General features: G+C 31.3%; 1 protein-coding gene across 1 annotated transcript in view; it reads left to right on the top strand.

The window, feature by feature from the left end:
- Positions 1-1,731: 1,731 nt before the first annotated feature.
- The window catches only part of LOTGIDRAFT_208950 (hypothetical protein), a gene marked incomplete at its 5' end in the record, with an annotated part of 45,982 nt that continues 29,555 nt past the window's right edge, over positions 1,732-18,158 (top strand). Inside the window, 4 exons of the mRNA XM_009053394.1 lie at positions 1,732-1,992; positions 2,373-2,508; positions 2,894-3,038; positions 4,559-4,661. Coding sequence (XP_009051642.1) covers positions 1,732-1,992; positions 2,373-2,508; positions 2,894-3,038; positions 4,559-4,661 — 645 coding nt within the window. The remainder of the gene's footprint in view (positions 1,993-2,372; positions 2,509-2,893; positions 3,039-4,558; positions 4,662-18,158) is intronic.

The raw sequence follows: 18,158 nt of genomic DNA, 5'->3' as shown, positions 1-18,158 counted from the left end.
AAAAGTTGAAAACTATGGAAAAGGTTCACCACTGCCATCATATGATCCACTTCATGATGTCCACTTGGTGGATTATTTTGAGAGGAGATTCGGAACTCTTCAATTGGATAATCTACGCAGACGTGTAAGTATTGAGCATTGAACAATTTTTTTGAAATTATTTTTCTGTGAAATGAGTATGAAATGCCTATCAATTCTGAAAGCTTCTGGTTAATTTGTTTTTTGAGATCATTGAAGTAAACATTGATTTTTTTGTGGTCTGGTTATGAAGAGTTGTCAGAAATTTTGTAGCTAAAAGTCTCTCAATCACTAGATTGTTTTCAAGTCTAAAAAGGTGCAGAAAAGCATGATGTAAAATTCCATTATTCATGTTTCCTTATAGAACATGATTAGAAGACTATCTAGACCAGGAAGTTCTCTAAGCAGCAATTCGACTGTTCTAAGAAATAAAAGAAAAGTCAGTGGAGAAGTTTTATATAAAGTAGCAGTAACCACGGGAACCAAGAAAAACTCAGGAACTGATGCTAAGGTACTGTTTCAGATAATTAAGCACTTGCATGCTAGCTTGAGGCATGGGTTGAAATTGTACCAACTTTAGTGATGCAGTTTGGAAGAGCAAACCTGGAAAAGGCCTCTAGTCCAATAATAAATCAAGGCCACTGTACAATAGGTATTGAGATATGTTACAGATTACAATAGGGTAGACCGATTGAACACAAATCTGAGTCAAAAAAATGTTGGTGTACACCAATGGAGTAATTTAAGTAAGTCAATCATCTTTCACTTTCAGATTTATTTGAGGTTAAAAGGAACTAAAGATAAATTGCCGAAACAAAGACTAACTAAGAAAGCTGGTTCAGTTAAAACAAGTAAAGATGTTAATTTTAGATTTGCTAAAGGAACCACACATTGTTTTAAAATAAAGGGACCTGAAATTGGTGATGTTAAGTCTATCATTGTTGAGGTTTGTATATTTCTAGCCTTAATCTTTTTTTAGGGTTGATAAAACCAGACTGGGGCCGTAATTAAGGTTCTTTTTCTATGATGCAAGAAAAGATAATTTTTGAGTGAAGGGTTTATGTTAACTACCTTTTCAGTAATGAATTTTATAATCAAAATTTATTTCTTTATTAATTTTTTTTAAGTCAAAATTTCCATGAGGCATTTGCTTCATTTACCTTTATGTAGTTATTGCACTGCACACAGTATTGTACATTTGGTTTGTTTTCATATTTTGAAACATTGATCTACCTCTTTCATGAAAGCTTTGAACAAATTAAATAATTATTTTTACAGAATGCTGGGTCCAGGAAAGAAGATGCTTGGTTTTTACAAGAAATAGAAATAGTCAATACTAAAACAAAGAAAACGTGGAATTTTATAGCTAACCAATGGCTGTCATTGTATCATGGTGATGGACAATCTACTAGAGAATTATTTGCTCAACGTTCAGGGAAAACGGGTGGGTCATGGTTTGTCTTTTCCTACTTTGTGAATAAACTCTTTCATAGGTCAAGATATACCTTCCGATTTTTTACCGTGTTTTCCACTGTGAGTGATACATTTTAGATGGAATGACAAAAACAAGAATCTATGGATGATTAAGACACTGTCTAGGCAAAATTTCCCTCATTGCACACTGGCGTTGCCAGCACTATCAGGTGCAGAAACATTTTTTTGGGGGCTAAAAATGAGGTAGGCCTATTTCTCTATTTATGTTGTATAAATTAAATGTTCACTCTTTCAGAATATGAGATTCTCACTGTTACTGGTGACCGATCAAATGGTGGAACTAATGCCAATGTATTTTGTACTTTATTTGGAAAATCAGGAATAACAAAAAGGTTTCATTTAAAATCAACAGAAAAGGGACTATTTGAAAGGGGTACTACAGATTCCTTTAGGTTTCCGTCAAACTGTGTTGGCCCTATGAAGAAAATACGCATTGAACATGACAATACTGGAATTGGTGCTGGCTGGTATTTGGAAAGGGTAAGAAAATGACTTAAGTGTTTTGCGTCTGCTTTTCCCTCATTAGTGATTAGAGATACTGTATAGAGGACATCATGGATATGATATTTGGTTAGTATTGAAAAACCAAAATCTTTTGTGCATCATACTGCACCATAAGTTAAAGATCCAGTGACTGTCAGAAATCAATTGAGTATCAGTTAGGATTATTTTGCTGATGTTAAAAATGTGCACATTACATACTTAATAAGGATAGAATGATAATGTGCTGGCTTTTTGGATCTTAAGCAGCTATAGTATTTCTGTCACCAAGAAACAAACCATCTAAGATCTTTATAGAGGGAATTTTTTTTTATCTATGATGAGTTGCATACAATTTATTATTAAATATATGATTAAAGGTTGTAGTAACAGATCTAAAAAATCCACATTGGAAGTATTTCTTTCCTTGTGGACAATGGTTAGCTACAGATGAAGGTGATGGTAGTATTTGTCGAGATTTAGTGGGCAGTAAAGATCCTATGGCAATCAGAAAAGGTAAATCTTTTTTTTAATTTATCGTATGTACCATTTAAGTTTCTCCATCTGCATTTTCATGTTGAAGACTAATGGGAGATAACTCTTACTGTTATTCTCACTTGCCCAATGGGTTTTCACTTGATTTTGCTATCATCAATGTTTTTTGCCATTTCAATCTTTGTTTTTTTTATCTCTTTGAAGACTATGGGAGATAACACCAACAGTTACTATATGAACTTACCTCAATAGCCTTGTTTTATTTCACTAATGAATGCTATCATCCTACCCTAGTCAAGAAAAGTGCAGATAATTTAAATTGACCTCATGGGCTATATCAAGGGAATCTCTGTGCGTGGACTTTATATGAGGAAATGTATTTATTCCACTATATTGGTTATTTCAGCAACAAAATATAAAGTAACAGTATTTACTGGTAATAAAAAAGGAGCAGGAACTGATGCCAATGTTTCTATTATTTTATTTGGAGAGTTCGGAGATTCTGGAGAAAAGAAGTTGTCATCTCGAAAAAACAATTTTGAAAGAAACAAGTAAGTTAGGTAGTGTTAAAGGCACAGGTTCACCATTTTCGGGGAAGTCTTGAATGTATGTAAAAAGTCTTCAGGAATAATAGAAATGTACAAATGCATAATTCCTTTAAAAATATCTCAAAAGAAGAATTTATTCTTTTATTTCTATTTATTTATGTCTTTTCTATATACTGCAGAGTCTCAAGAAAAGATGAGTCGTCTTTATAACTTTCTAACACTCATTACTGAGTAGCTTAGCTAGAAAGTTGCGATTTCTGAGACTAAGCTTCGATTGGTCAACTTGTCCCATTAAGGGAAACATTTTAAATGTGTATATTTATTGCACTATTGTGCAACTTATGATGTTTTCCAATTGTGTTGGATTGGAAACTTGAAAATGTCTGGCTGTAATCTTTGATTAATCTACATGTATCTGTTTTTTTGTGAATTTTTATAAATTTAAGATGAATCTTGGCCATAAATGCATCAAAATATTTTGTAATGTACATACAAACCATTAGGCCTGTCTGTTTAACACATAAAAGTGTCTGAGTGAAGTTTTTTAATGGTAACTAATTCTAATAAACTTCTAATTATGGCTTATCTATGTGCGAATTGGTCAAATATCTGACAATATGCCAAACTATTATTCTATATAAATTAAGCTTAAAGTGCTAAATATTTTTGTATCAGATGATTTCACTCTTTTTATTAGTATAAGAAAATATCTTTTTTAGATTACCAAATAATTATTAGGATTTTCTTCCAAGATGCTTTGTGGTGGGTCTTAAAATTGGAAAAAGTTCAATATTACGTCATTTAGAAGTTGTTTTTTACATTTATAATGTTATATAGTTGTTTGTTGTTTTTCATGATCTTAAAGTGTTATTGTTGAATTCCTAATATGTTTTATAAATTGACTAAGAACTTGCTGAAGACGTTAGCCAGACATAGTTGATGATTGAGATGAACTTAAATGAGTGTGAACAAGATTTAAATGTGATCAAAGATTTTCTTGATGAAAATTCAAAATATATTATTAACATCATGTTGGTTGTTAGTTTAGGTTGATAGATTCTTGTTGGTTGTAAATGTAAACTTCAGGCAATGTCCTAACTTTGACTATGAAATTCAGATTCTAATGCTCAATATTTTCTAACTGAAGGGTAATTTGAAATTCTAATAGAATGTCCCACATATTGTTAAGTGATTTACTTTCACTGTCGAGAGAAAATTATAATGCCAAATTAATTTGAAACTTTGGGTCTGTAGCACATTTGGTTAAAAATTAGAATGATGCCAATTGTTTGATTACTTCGAGTAAATGATTGTCATGGGTTCTAATCTAAGTTTTTCATGTAGAAGTCTTCATCTTAATAAGTCAACTTCCTCGATACTTAAGTCAACGCAGCTGTAAATGATTACAGATAGGAAAAGAAAGATCAATGCTTACAGGTTTGACTAAGGACCGTTGGTAGAAAGGATCCTTTGATTTGTTATCTTGAATGCCCATTCTAATTTTTTAATGTTTATGATTGCAGAGTAGATGAATTCCTATTAGAATGTCCTAAACTAGGAAGATTAGAGAGGATTAGAATAGGACATGATGATACAGGGTTTGGACCAGGCTGGTTTCTTGATAAGGTAAATCTTTCAATTTTATTTTTCACAATTCCACCCTGATACAAGCATGTATTTACAGACTGCACATGAATTAGAATGTGCAAAAGGCAATGTTGCAATGTTGCTTTAGCTTTCAATTTCCTCCTTACATAACCTTTGTGGTCAATGACAACGTAATGAAAGAGCAAGGAAAATAATTTTTTTTCAATATTTCTGCTATCTTGTCTGCTAATTTGGAGCACTCAGATTGCTATCCTATTCCTAATGATTAAAAATGCAAATCAATTTGTGAAGTTGGCCTGCTGGTTCCTGACAGATGTGATAATCAGAATAATACGATCATAGGTAAAAATTATTGGAAATGGCCTACTTCAATTTTATTGTCTTGATGAATAGATCAAGCAAACTTTTTCCATGTGCAAGATTTCTTCTTTCATAACAAATATAAAACTCCACTTAAAACATTGTATGTTGATGGAAATATTGTGCCAAACTTGATTTCACACTTCGCTTCAAGTCTGATTGTTGTACTTGCTTTAAAGTTCATCATCTTAATAATTTATTAAAGGGCGTTACTCTACTAATGTTGATAGATTCTATGAATGATAGAAGGTTGTTTTGACTAGGGAGAGGTTAAGATAACAAAGATATTAAATGGCTACTGAAAACTACTTCATTCAGCCCACCTACAAATGGTTGTTTCTAGCAACAATATCAGTTGTTCTTTGTGATTTCTGATACTTGTAGATCTGTCACTCTGCGTTCAGATCAAAGGCAGAAGTGATGAATTCAATTATGATAAAATTGCCAGATTTTTTTTCTGTAGTTATTTACTTTGTTGGAAAATATTATAACATCATTTTCAACTTCAGGTCTTTTTACTGATGAAATATTTTCTTAAGTTAGAGATGTATAGCAATTTGCTAATTATGAATTGTTTTCATTGAATAAGATATATAATATATCAATCAGATTTTTGAATTTTTTCGAACATGAAAAAAACAGTTTTGTCGTCTTCTTATTGCTAAAGTTCCACATTACCAAGAAATCAATGAATTAACACAGCATCATTCATATATTGTTAATATGATTCTTGGATATAAATCTACATTAATATTAACTGGAAGCGACCATAAACATCCCAACTAACCTTATGTTTTAAAAGTGGAAGGAGATTTAAAACACTTGCAGCAGAACTGTAGGATTTAAATTGAATATTAAAGTTTGAGTGTTCAGACATGACATTAATTTTGGCATCAACTTCTGTTAAAACAAGATAAATTTTGTAATCACAATTAATAATAGATATTGTTTGTTTTATTTATCATAATGTGTATTATATAGACAAACAGTATGATATGATAAATATCTTTCTAACAGCTGGATCATGAATCATTATATTTACACTTGTTATACTGGTATTTAATATGAGTGTACAGTCATACCTAAGATATGTTGGTCAAAGCGAGTGTGCATACTTTTTGAACAGTAATTTGGGGGGCCCCCAAAAAGTCTAAAAATTACTTCCAAAAATGTATCCAAAATCTACAGCTAGAATAATGTATATACTGAATCAATAATAGCTACCATATGGACTCTTAAAATGATTAGAAACTCAGTTACAAAGTGACTTCATGGTTCTCTCTTACGAAACAAGGATACTGCACATAATAATAAATAGCCTTAAGGTGGTGCAGAAGAAAGTCATGTTTGTTTAATTTTCATTTAAAGAGGAAAGAAGAAAAAGAAATTAGATAAGAATATAATTGAAATGTTTATCAAATATGTTTATATACCAGCTGGTCTGTACATGGTTTACACCTCGTTGAAACTGGGTATAAACATCTTAATATGATATATTGATTATATAGCTGATACATTCCTTCCTTTTAAAACTATAGTTCGTGAAAATAATTGAGTGATAAATCTACAGGCTGTTACTCATTTCCTCTAGTCCAACAATTTGAATGTCACACCTATTTTTTAACCTGTTGTCCTAAGGAATTTAATGTCTTTATGTCACTACCTTAAAAAAGGGCTGTTGGTTTATGTTTTTGCCAATGGAGCATTTTTCAATGGCTTGTAAAATATGGCAACAGATCTTTAACAATAGTTTGAGTTTTTTTTAGTGTTTTCTGGAAACACAATGGTTTGAGCTACACTCCTCCATCCGTCTTCTCTTGTCTTTACTCTTCTTATTACAGCCTAAGTTGAGCTTTTATCAAATATATTCCACGCATTCAATTAAAATAATTATAAATCAGACAAGTCAATCTCCAGAATTTCACCATCCCTGCCAGTATCTGACTTCCGATTGTAATAAATTTTATTATAGTGTAGGCTTTTAACATTGACATCTGCATCATTTCTGTTACTACTATTTGAGGTGTTGATGTTACACACTCCTGCTGTCTGCTAGTAAAGTTGTAGTCATGCAGAAAAGTTATTCACAAATGATTACAATTTATTCCTGAGGAATTAGACAAGCTGGCAACACCCAAAAGATTTAAGAGAAATAACCAGGCTTGGATCATTAATGAATTAAAGAAGATGCCTAGTTTACATTTTTTACTACAATACTCAGTTATGTACTTTTAACTAACTGCTAACTAAAATTAGAAACCACAACTACTATTATCCAAACGTAAGCAGGTCAAAGAGTTACTACCAGTCCACTTTGGCAGTAGCTTAGTAGCTAAACGATTTGTGTCCTTTATTGGACAATTCTTATGTTGCATACAAGTGGAATGATTTTGAATACTCTTGTCACAAGTATTTTTTTTATGTTGGTCAAACATTATCTGTATCTGCAAGAAAAATCTGTAGAAAATGTGAAGTATAACTTGTTTTGTTGAGATGTATTCTATGATCATTACATCTTAATTATAATCAGTAAAAATCTTTGAAAAAAAAATATAGGAAGTATATTAAAGATATAATGCATAATCTGTTATCATCATGAAACACAAGACAAGTGAAGGAAAAGGGTTAAAGTGAGAAATAAAATGAGAACAGTAGAGATAGACAGATGGAATTACAGAATAAATAAATAACATGAATGGCAGTTGAAGACGACACACCTAAAACAGTAGTTTTGAATATATATTTCTTCGTTTCATGTTTTAAGAAGAATTGTAACTGTAATACAGAAGTTTGATTAGAGCTAAAGAACATCAGTGTTATTTGTTGCTTGATACAAACTATATTAATAATATAGGATTCTATTTTATACTGAAACCCAGCTCAAATTGAAAAATATTAAACATGAGTTACTGCAATTATTCTTCCAAACAAGTTTGATTTTTAGCTTGTAAACTTTCTAGAATGTTAAGTTCATGAAGATACTTTGTGCAATGGTAAATTATCATCAAGAATGAACCCTATCAAAAACCCAAAAGATCAAAAAAATTCTGCATCAGTCAGCTTACTCATAATTAATGTCCACAGAATGAGGGGTTTAACATACTGCATTTTGATGAATGACCATGGGATTAGTTGTAAGACTTTGTAATTTTAGATTATAATGAAGGAAATCTGAGATACTATATTCTGAACTGTAGATGTTAGGATAGTTTTTGGTAACTAAATCAAACAAAAGTATTTAGATTTTTCATTCATTTTTGTTGAATACATGAAAGAGGTAATGTGTAAAAACAGGATTTGTTATTACAATTGTGACTGAACCTGATATTTCCCAGTGCAGAAGAACTATTCATGAAAGAAATTGTTCTCATGGCTGTTTCGTTGCTTCACTTCAATCTGTTTTTGGGGCTCTTCCAGTTTTCTTTTTTGTTGGTCATGGTTAAAAGGATGGCAAGTGGATTTTGGCAGCAGGTTTTAACTAGTGAAATTATATCCTTTTAAACAGTACTTTGATGTGTTGAAAAGTGGATCATTAACAGTTGGAAGTATGCAAAATGGCCTTGTTCCTCTGACAAATTTTCCTCTTTGTACACCGCATGGTATTGCACACTGCATGGTATTGCACATTGACAATAGCCCAATTGGAAGCAGATGAGCAGGATGTAAAACTCCTGTAAATTCCCACATCTGAAAATTATCAGTTAAACATTGTTATAACCTCAGAGATTGCTATTGTAATGAAAAACACATTTTGATTAAAAAAGAAACTTTTAATGCGTTAAAGGCACTTAGAATATGTACAAAACAAGCTTTGCCTTTCAATTTTCTCATATAGATATTTACAAAGAGTGTTTGTTTTCAACTCAAATTTTAAAAGTTTGCATCCACTTGAGAATTATCAAGGATATGATTTGAATATTCGTTGTGCATATTTTAGCCACATTGAGTTATTTGGTGAATGAAATTTTCCATTCATAGCAGACATTAGGGTGTGGTTAAAACCCAAACTTATTTCAACAGTCAAACTTTGTACTTTGTTTAGATTTAAAATAAAAGGCATTTATGTGGCAATAAAGAAAATCATACAACTTTACTACAAAAGTACAGAAATAATTTTCAAGCATGATCTTAAATCTTAATGGTTTTTACAGCACAGGATTGCTGGTAGTTCAGAGGTTGGAGGGTTTCTGCTGACATGAGAGTCAAGGGTTCGATCCTTGTATAGTTAGAAATGATACTTTGATTGTTTAACACAGCTTACTCTTGTCAGTGATGGGCTGACATTGAAAAAGCATCTACTCGTTCAGATGGAACAATATGCTGACGCCCTGTCTCAAGATCCCTTGACTATGCCACAGTCTTGTCAAAATTGACATTATTGCAAACTGCATGGCATTGCCCATCTTCATTAGCAAAATCATGTGCAAAAAGAGTAGGACATTAAATCACATTTCATTTCTACTCAATAGGTTACATTTACAACTGTGTTCTTAAGAGCTTAAGAGCGTTCAAGACATTTTTGATATGACATTTTATATGATATTAAGATCAGCCTTTGAACTTAAAATCTTATATGAATAGTTCAAATTAAAGATACATTAAGACAGACTCAATTGATAACATAATATAGCATTATAATACAGGTGACCCTGGGGATATTGATATTTGACAAATTCTAACACAAATTTGTCTCATTTGCCCATTTAATTTTGAGAAAATGTAAAAACCATTTATTTATGCCTGCAGGATTTCAAACTTGATTCAATAAAACTTACTTAATTACAAGTACAGTGGTGTAACCTATTTTCGTGGATATAAGGATTAAACACCGAAAGTTAAAAAAAAGGAAAAAAAATTTATGTCTTAGATGTTTCCTCAGATATTCTACAAAATAATTAAAATTGGTTTATTTGGATTTTCTTTATGAATCCTTCACTTTGACCCATATTTCATGAGCAACCAACTCGGCAACGGCGGCAGAATGCATCACCTATTTTCGTGAACAATGTTTGATCTATAAATAAGTCTAGAAAAACACGTTGTATGGATACCGAGTGGTATAATTAACTTCTCTTAGTATTTATCTTTAAAATCAATTCATTATAACTAGTGACAATTCCTTCAAAGAACCACGATTTAAAAAAAAAATAGTGACTGACAAAATAAGACACGTAGCGTGATTTATTGCTAAAAGTCACTGAAACAACATAAGAATATGGTCCACTTTGTGTTCCATAGAAATTTTCTGCTGACACGGAATCCGCTGGTTGATCACGTGACTTCATTCGTTGGACTATATTCTTGCAGACGACACTTGGAATTCCGATTGCCGCTTGGGATTTTAAGGAAATTCGGGCGATAAAAAATGGTGACGTTTGGTAATAAGTGAAATCCGCCATTTTGTATTTGTCAAAGTATACGTTAATACAGTTTGCTTTGCTTGAAACTACTGAATTCATTCTACTAGCTGAAATTGTAGAGAAAACCCATGTTTATCAAAACAAACTAATGCGGAGGTCGCGCAAGGTCACTCATGTAAATTATTAATCATTTCCGGAAATCCACGAATAATAGGTTTCCACGAAATTAGGTTACTTGACTGTATATATTTTGTTTCATAAATCCTATGTTGTAAAGCAGAATTTCACACTTTCTCTGAAACAGGAAATCTGTATTTATTTCTTTGGTTGAAAAACTCAACATTTGATTGATACTTAATAATAGATAATAATGACTATCCTAGGTGTGGTTTGTTAATATCTGGCTACCATCAAAATGATTTACGGTTAACTCTCCTTGATATTAACTCAAATAAATATCCATGTTTTTTATCCATAACATCACCACACCAACAGGAAGTTGTTAATCCATTTCTTTATTTTGTTTAAATAGATTTGACGTCTGCCACAAGTTATTGTAAAACTGTTAATGAACTATCTAAATTTATGTGGAACACTCCTGCAGAATTCTTTTATTTTCATTCTAATGTGTAGTCAGTTGGCACCAGTTTTAGGTCACAATGGGTTTGATTGTTTCCGTCATTTACCTTTATTTAGTTCGGGCATTCCATAAAGTTTTGATATAAGTTTAATGGCATCCTGACTGAATTGTTTTTGACGAAGTCTCTAATGATTTAAGAATGTGTTTAACATTTACACAACTTAAGTTTCTGCTAATTACAGCTCTATTAAAATTCCTTTCAAAACCTTGTTTACATTAGATATTTAACAAAACCGTGTTTGTGAACATATGGTGATGCTTAATGTTCTTTGAATAAATGTTCAGATTATTCTTTAAGTTTACTGGCATTGTTTTAAAATTTTAATGCTTAATATAGTTAGTTCTCAGGAAACATTTCTGGTTAAAACTGTTACCTAAAATGTCCCATGTATAATGTTACTATTTACATCTGTTGAATATTATTGAAACCAAATCATACAATAACACATCCATCACTAGTTGAATACACTACTTCAAAGCAGAAATTTGGCAAGATAAGTTCCAAAATCACAATATTATTATACAGTGTCTGCATATTATGGTATCTCAACACTGCATTCATACCATGATGGTGAGGGTGTAATAAAGTCTAATAAAACAATGTGTGGTTCATTACCCCAATTACTCCTGGTAAAACCTGAAAAATAGAACAACATTGTCAAAATCTGAACTTTTGTGCCAAAAGAAGTATCTAATGCTAAAACATCTGTTAATTCAAATCAAATTAATTATGTAAAACTGTAGCATATGCAATGTATGACGTGGTATCTTGGGCAAATACCAGTTTGGAATGTTATTGTCGTTGTCATGCTACAAAATCTAGTCTTTTGAACCAAATCAATGTCTTGGTATGTTTTTTGAAGCCAGAACTAGTAGATTATTTTTTAAAAAATGATAGGCCAATTAGAGGAAAACTTAACTCATGATGATTTAAGTACATGTCAATCAATTTATTTTAATATTTTTTAATGATGCAGCGTTATTACCAACAAAATTATAAAATTCATTATCATATGATAATCTTTTCTTATTTTATTTATATCCCATTGGCTTTATCAGCTAGTAAAGAAAATATTTATATTTATCCCCAAAAGCAACACATGTAAATGAATGACATTTTCAATATTAGCACAAAGTGTATTTGCTTAAAATTTTCAATAACATTTCATGCAAAATGTTAATTATGACCTGCTTAATGTATTTTTGGTGTTTAAAAAATGCTAAATAATCTGCTGCCAAAATTCATTGGCTCATCACATGACTTTCTCTGTGCCAATTGTTTGTTAATGAGAATTAAGGTTGATTAGCTATGCTAAAATGACAAAAAATGTTAAACAATGTTTGCAAATATCATTAAAATTCTATATAGGTGATTTCTCTTTTGAGGTTTTCAGACTATAAATAGGACATTGGTAACAAATACTGAACTTTTATTTCTCATTAAATTTCAATATGATTGTATTTGAAGGTGATATCACATATAAATAATTTTTAAATATGTAAGGAAATGTTTTATGAAAAACTGATTTTCATATATACATTGTTATAATTTTGATTATCACCAACGTTATATCTATCTGAATTGTCTGTTTTAGATAAAAATTGCGATTCATGAAACACACTGGCTTTTTGTACCTTCACAGCTCGTAATGTCTTTGATTTCCATCTTATTATACCGTTGTTAGCAGTCTATGGGCAGCCTATACCCATTTTGATTGTCAAGAATGCAATTAAGTAGGGATGCTCATATGTTTTTGTTATTCGATGTGAATATCCACAGCTTTCATGGAAACATTTAAATTTCTTACCTCTGTCATGTGTGAAAGAGTAGCTTGGTTTACTGACTGTAACAATATTGTTACTTTTACCTCCAACAAATTCACAATGGTCTTCTCCATAACCCACTTCATCTCCAATATTCATAAACTTTTCTTTTAAATCATTGGATAATAGGATTTTATATCGATTATTATTACACAACACTGCTCCCACATAGCGTCCATTATTATATCCAGTCCTCTTGATGAATTGTAGTCCGAAACATCCAGTACGGGTTGTATCATACGTGAATGAATACTCAACCCATTCATCTGCCAAACTTAGTCTTAATTCCAGTTCCAATGTTTCCAGGCGTTCCTGTAAGGCAGTGTTCTTACCAAGTTCAGTAATTTTAGTATCCAGCTTATCTTGTTGAGACCTCAAATTATTTTGAGATAGTCCTAAGTTTTGTAAGTTTTGTTTAGTGGTTCTAATGTCAGTTTCTAGTTTTGAAACTTTGGATCTGAGTTTACGGTCCTTGTTGTCAATACTGACTTGCATCAAGACATTATGATCTTCGATGCTCTTCATCAGGTTTTCAGCATCTCGTAATTTTCTACGGACAGTTGTGTTCTGTTCTGTAATCTTCTCATCCACAAGGGAACTGATATTTCTCATGATGTTATCATGAAGTGATTTGACCAAATTGGATTCAGACGACACTTTTCTCTCAATTTCTGAATAGTCTGCCTTGCTTTCATTTCTGTAATGCTCTAAAGATCTTCGGAAAATGGCTGATAACCTGTCCATAGTACGCAACTTCTTGCTATGTTCATCTAAAGTCTCCTCAATAGAACTATCAACAACAGGTGATCGTTGCATTTTATTGTTGGTGATGTTTTTCTTCAGTTCTTCAAACAGAATAGGTATGGCTTGAAGCTTCTCAGCCTTGCTATACATAGTCTCCATTGTTTGGGTGACAGATCTCATGGATAATTCCATTGATTCAATTTTGTCATTGAGAAATTTGAAATCATATAGATGTTGATCAGACAAGATGTTCATTGAATCTGTCTGGCCATTTTGAGTGTTTTCAATATTTTCAGATTGTTTTTTAACAAGGCTAATGACTTCTTCCATTTGATCATTCAAAACTTTTTCTATTTCTTTTTTCAAGGTTTCTTCAAGTTGTACCACTAATGGATTCCTGGCAGGAATAGCATTTGATTCTTTTTTCTCTGTTTTGTAATCTGTAGAGTTGACATCTTTGTTTTCATTGCTGTCAGTGTCATTAGCAAGAATTCGAGAACCTGCCATTTTAGTCATTTTTGTCGGCTGATCACTTTGTATTTGGTTGCTTTTTTCATCGTTTATGTATTCACCAAATGCTGATCCGTTTTCGCCTTCTGTAATATCGTCAAGGTCACCAGAAAATGTTTTATTTTGAGATAGATTTTCACTAACATTTTTTAGCACGGCGCCAACTTTGGTTACAAAGTTTTTGCCGGTACCATTGATGTTATGTTTCAGAGTTTCTAATTCCTGTAATAATTTGATCTTGTCTTCTGCTGCTTTTTTGTTTTGGTCTATTTTCACTGGTTTATATTCCCTCCATTGATAATCTGTGGTTTCTAGCGACTGATCACTTGGAATAAAATTATCACTTTCACTGAAATGTTTCAAACTTGTTTCTGAATCTCGTTGCTGTAAACTTTCAACATATGAAAGTCGTTTGTCCAATTCTTCTAGTTTATCAACTTTTGACAACATGGCTTCCAGGCTCATGATTTTGTCATTGTTTAAAAGTCTTTCTTTATGTATTTGTGTTTCTAATTCTAAAACTTGTTGTTTATAAATATTTATTTTTGTCTCCATGGTGTTTAGTCTTCTCTTAAGTTTATCGTCAATGGAACAAGAGGTTTTAATTTTGTCTCGGGGAACCACAAGACTTAAGACGCAGCTTTCTTCCACTGATTGAATACTGGCGGCCATTCCCAGACTAGCACTCAAAACCACAAAGAAAAATTTAATCACAAGTAAATTCACTTCCATTTTTGTTTAAATCTTTGCTTTTATCCTTGTAAATAAAGACTTCTGCTAATTCACAAAATGAAATAAGTAGGAAAATGATGGAGTCATTTTGATGTCTGCCACTGAGTACAGTCCAATCAAAGTGTTAGATATTCCAGACTTCTGATGATTATTACTAGATATATTTAGCCATGTGCTAGAAAAGGCACTAAATGAATCTTATCTCGGTAGATTTTATCATGTACATCATATTCATGACAATTCCTCATAAACTACTGACAAAGTTATGCCAACAATTATGGCTTCTTCACAAAAAATGCGATGAATTTCTGACAATTTGTGATTTAAAAGACTTCAGATCACTTCCTTGTAAAAGTGCTAGTTGCGTAAAAGAAATCCAAACACTTCACAAAAAATGACATCAAATATTTTTTGGCAGACGTGGAATCAGTAGCTGTTAATCACCGCTAAAGGAAAGAATTTTGTGTGCAGAAGTGATAAACAAGGTTCAGAACTAGTAATAAAACACTGGAGCATGAAATAGTGAAACTTGTATATTTTCTATTCCATTTCCTGTGCCAACTTCTCTTAAGTGGCCATATTATATTTGTTATTTCAATAAGCACCTCAAGTAATTTACACTAATTGTTCAAACACTTTGTTTATGAAGTCAGTTGCTTGTTCTCCAAAATAATCCAATAATAATAATTTAAGTGTTTTTCTTGATATTAAATTTATATCTGAAAAAAAAAGAAAAATATTTAAATGAAATATAAAAGTTGTTTAAGAAAGTCAATTGGAATCATATGAAATTGAGCCATGGTAGTCCTATTTTGTTGTATAACTTTCAATGATGAAAACAACATAATTTATAGTTTACTACTATATATACAAGTTCAAATTTAAGCACTTTTAAAACCTTTCTTAACTGATGTCTGGTGGCAAATCCAGTCCAAAAAAGCAAGTGATGGCATAATATTCAATTTGAGTCATTTTGCATATAGTTTTGAAAATTAAACATTGGTCTGAATGAAAGAAGTATATTATCCTCCATAACTCTTCTTTTGGCTAGAAAATGGTAGATTAAGTATGGAAATTTGAAGCCTATTGTCGTAGTTAAACATTAACAGGTTATTTAAATAACATCATTTTTTTCATATTTCATTTGGTGAAATAATGATAATAAAGCTTTCGTTTTAACTGGGAGTTCTACAGTTCGCTGTCAGAAAAGTTCTTAATCTTCAGATTTACCTTGTAAAGACAAACATAAAAAATGTTTCTCATATCCAAGATGATTTATTCTTACCTTTGAACTTAAATATCATTTCACAGTCAGAAAATTTAAAAAAAAGTTGCTTCTAATTGCTGTTCTGAGAAAGATCTATGGTAAATATGAATTCTAATATCTTGTTTGTTACTTTATATAAAAGTTCTTGACATGGTGGAATCATTATCAGAGAATTTCATTTGATCGTTTCCTTTCATGTAAAACATAAACTAGTTAACCGAAACGTAATTTTTTATTACGATATATTTTGATACTAGGCTAATTACTTATTGAACGTTTCCGCCATATTGGATTTCACACAAAATATAAGTACTGATTAAGAACTTAACTACGTCAGACTCATTTTTATTCAGGCTAAGCTACTTGAGAAATTTAACGCCAATTAATTTATTTAAAAATCAGGTTAAAACTTTGTATATGGTTTATACTTATACTGGTTAGAAAAGTTACAAAATTACCTGGTTTTTAGCAGACTTCAAGTCAGTAAAAACATGTTTATGTTAAAACCATTGCTGAGATATGAATTTTTACTGTATTTGATTAACACACTTTTCAACAAATATGCAGTATGTAAAATAAAAACATTTATGTTGGTGGATTTGAGGCATTTAAAATTTGCCATCAAGTTATATTGCTTAGATTTTATAATGTGGTCCCATTTGCTATGTTGGTTCCTCACAAATATTCTTTTTCCTTACAATTGCAGCCCTGAATATTCAATTTTATCTTTGGAATTTTCCAATCTTTTGATCAGGATTGATTTGGAAATTGTCAAGTTTCGACATTGGCTTCTATCAATAACAAATATGTAGATCTGCTTTTTACTGAAGCATTGTATAAAAAAAAATCAGATCTCACTTTTACATTGATAACATAGTGAAGTGATATTTTTTAGCTAAGAATACCAAAGTGCTAGAGGGAATATCTCAAAAAAAGATGCTGATTTGACAAAACCATTCATAGAGAGGTGTTTGGTGCTCATGGGTGGATTAGCCTCCATGCCTGAGAATCTAAGAATCTAAGAATCTAAGAAATGAATAAAGAAATTGTATTCCTCTTTTATTAAATAAGAATTTTGACATGAACATTAAAATAACTGACATTCTATGTCGTGACTAATAAATTTAATCAAAATATTTTGATTCTAATATTTACCTTCAGTACAGATAATGATATAGCTAATATCACTGTCTTAATCCATGAATCAGACTTTAATTACTATCCTTAACCTTTGATTGCTGTCACACTTACTAAGTAGTTTAAACTTTAATATAAATTAATGTAAAGATGACTATTCAAATATATCCGTAATATGACTAGTAATATATCGACTGATAATACTAACATTAACCGTTCATAAGTTCCTGTCTACAGTCTTAGTAGTTCCTGTAATCTAACAGTAGTCTGTAGACTAATACAGGTGGTCTGGTTGGCTGGCTACGATTCTTAAAGGGGCGCCATACTGTACAAGACTATCAGGATGTTAAATGGAATGGTGTATATATAATTTACATGTATATATACTTATATTTACATTTGTTAGAGTAGATAAGGATCGTTACCTATGTTTAGTCTTCTAAAACCATATTTTCTACCATGTATAATTTCCACTACAATTGGAAGATTGCTGTGGTAGATGTTGCTAGTTAGGCAGGTTGAAGGCAGCCTGGTGCTTTTTGGCAACTAGGCTTGTCATTGCATCATTTCTTAAAGTTCATTTCATTAATAAAGTCATTGTGAAATTTTCTTTTGATTAATCTTTTTTTACAAATTCCGGATTGCTTTCTAACAGCATTGTTCCACTTTCATGTATTTTCTTATCAAATTTCGCCTTCTAAAATGTAAAATAGATTTTAATATTCTTTTGATTTTTTAGAGTTTTTTTTTTTATTGACTGGCGTTTAAGGTACATCACTTATCTAAAATCATGCAACCACCAACTAAGTCTAAATCAGTTTTTAATACATTTTTACTCTTACTTTTACTCATGTCCATAACATGTCTTTGAAAACTTGATAGGGTTATTGCCCTTGATTTACAAATTCCTTACAAGACAAGATTATTGCACTTCAATGTAT

This window comes from Lottia gigantea (genome assembly GCF_000327385.1).
Source record: "Lottia gigantea unplaced genomic scaffold LOTGIsca_2, whole genome shotgun sequence".
In the NCBI taxonomy this organism is placed as follows: Eukaryota; Metazoa; Mollusca; class Gastropoda; family Lottiidae; genus Lottia; species Lottia gigantea.
Note: the sequence above shows the minus strand (reverse complement) of the source record. Positions and strands in the feature narration are given on the sequence as shown.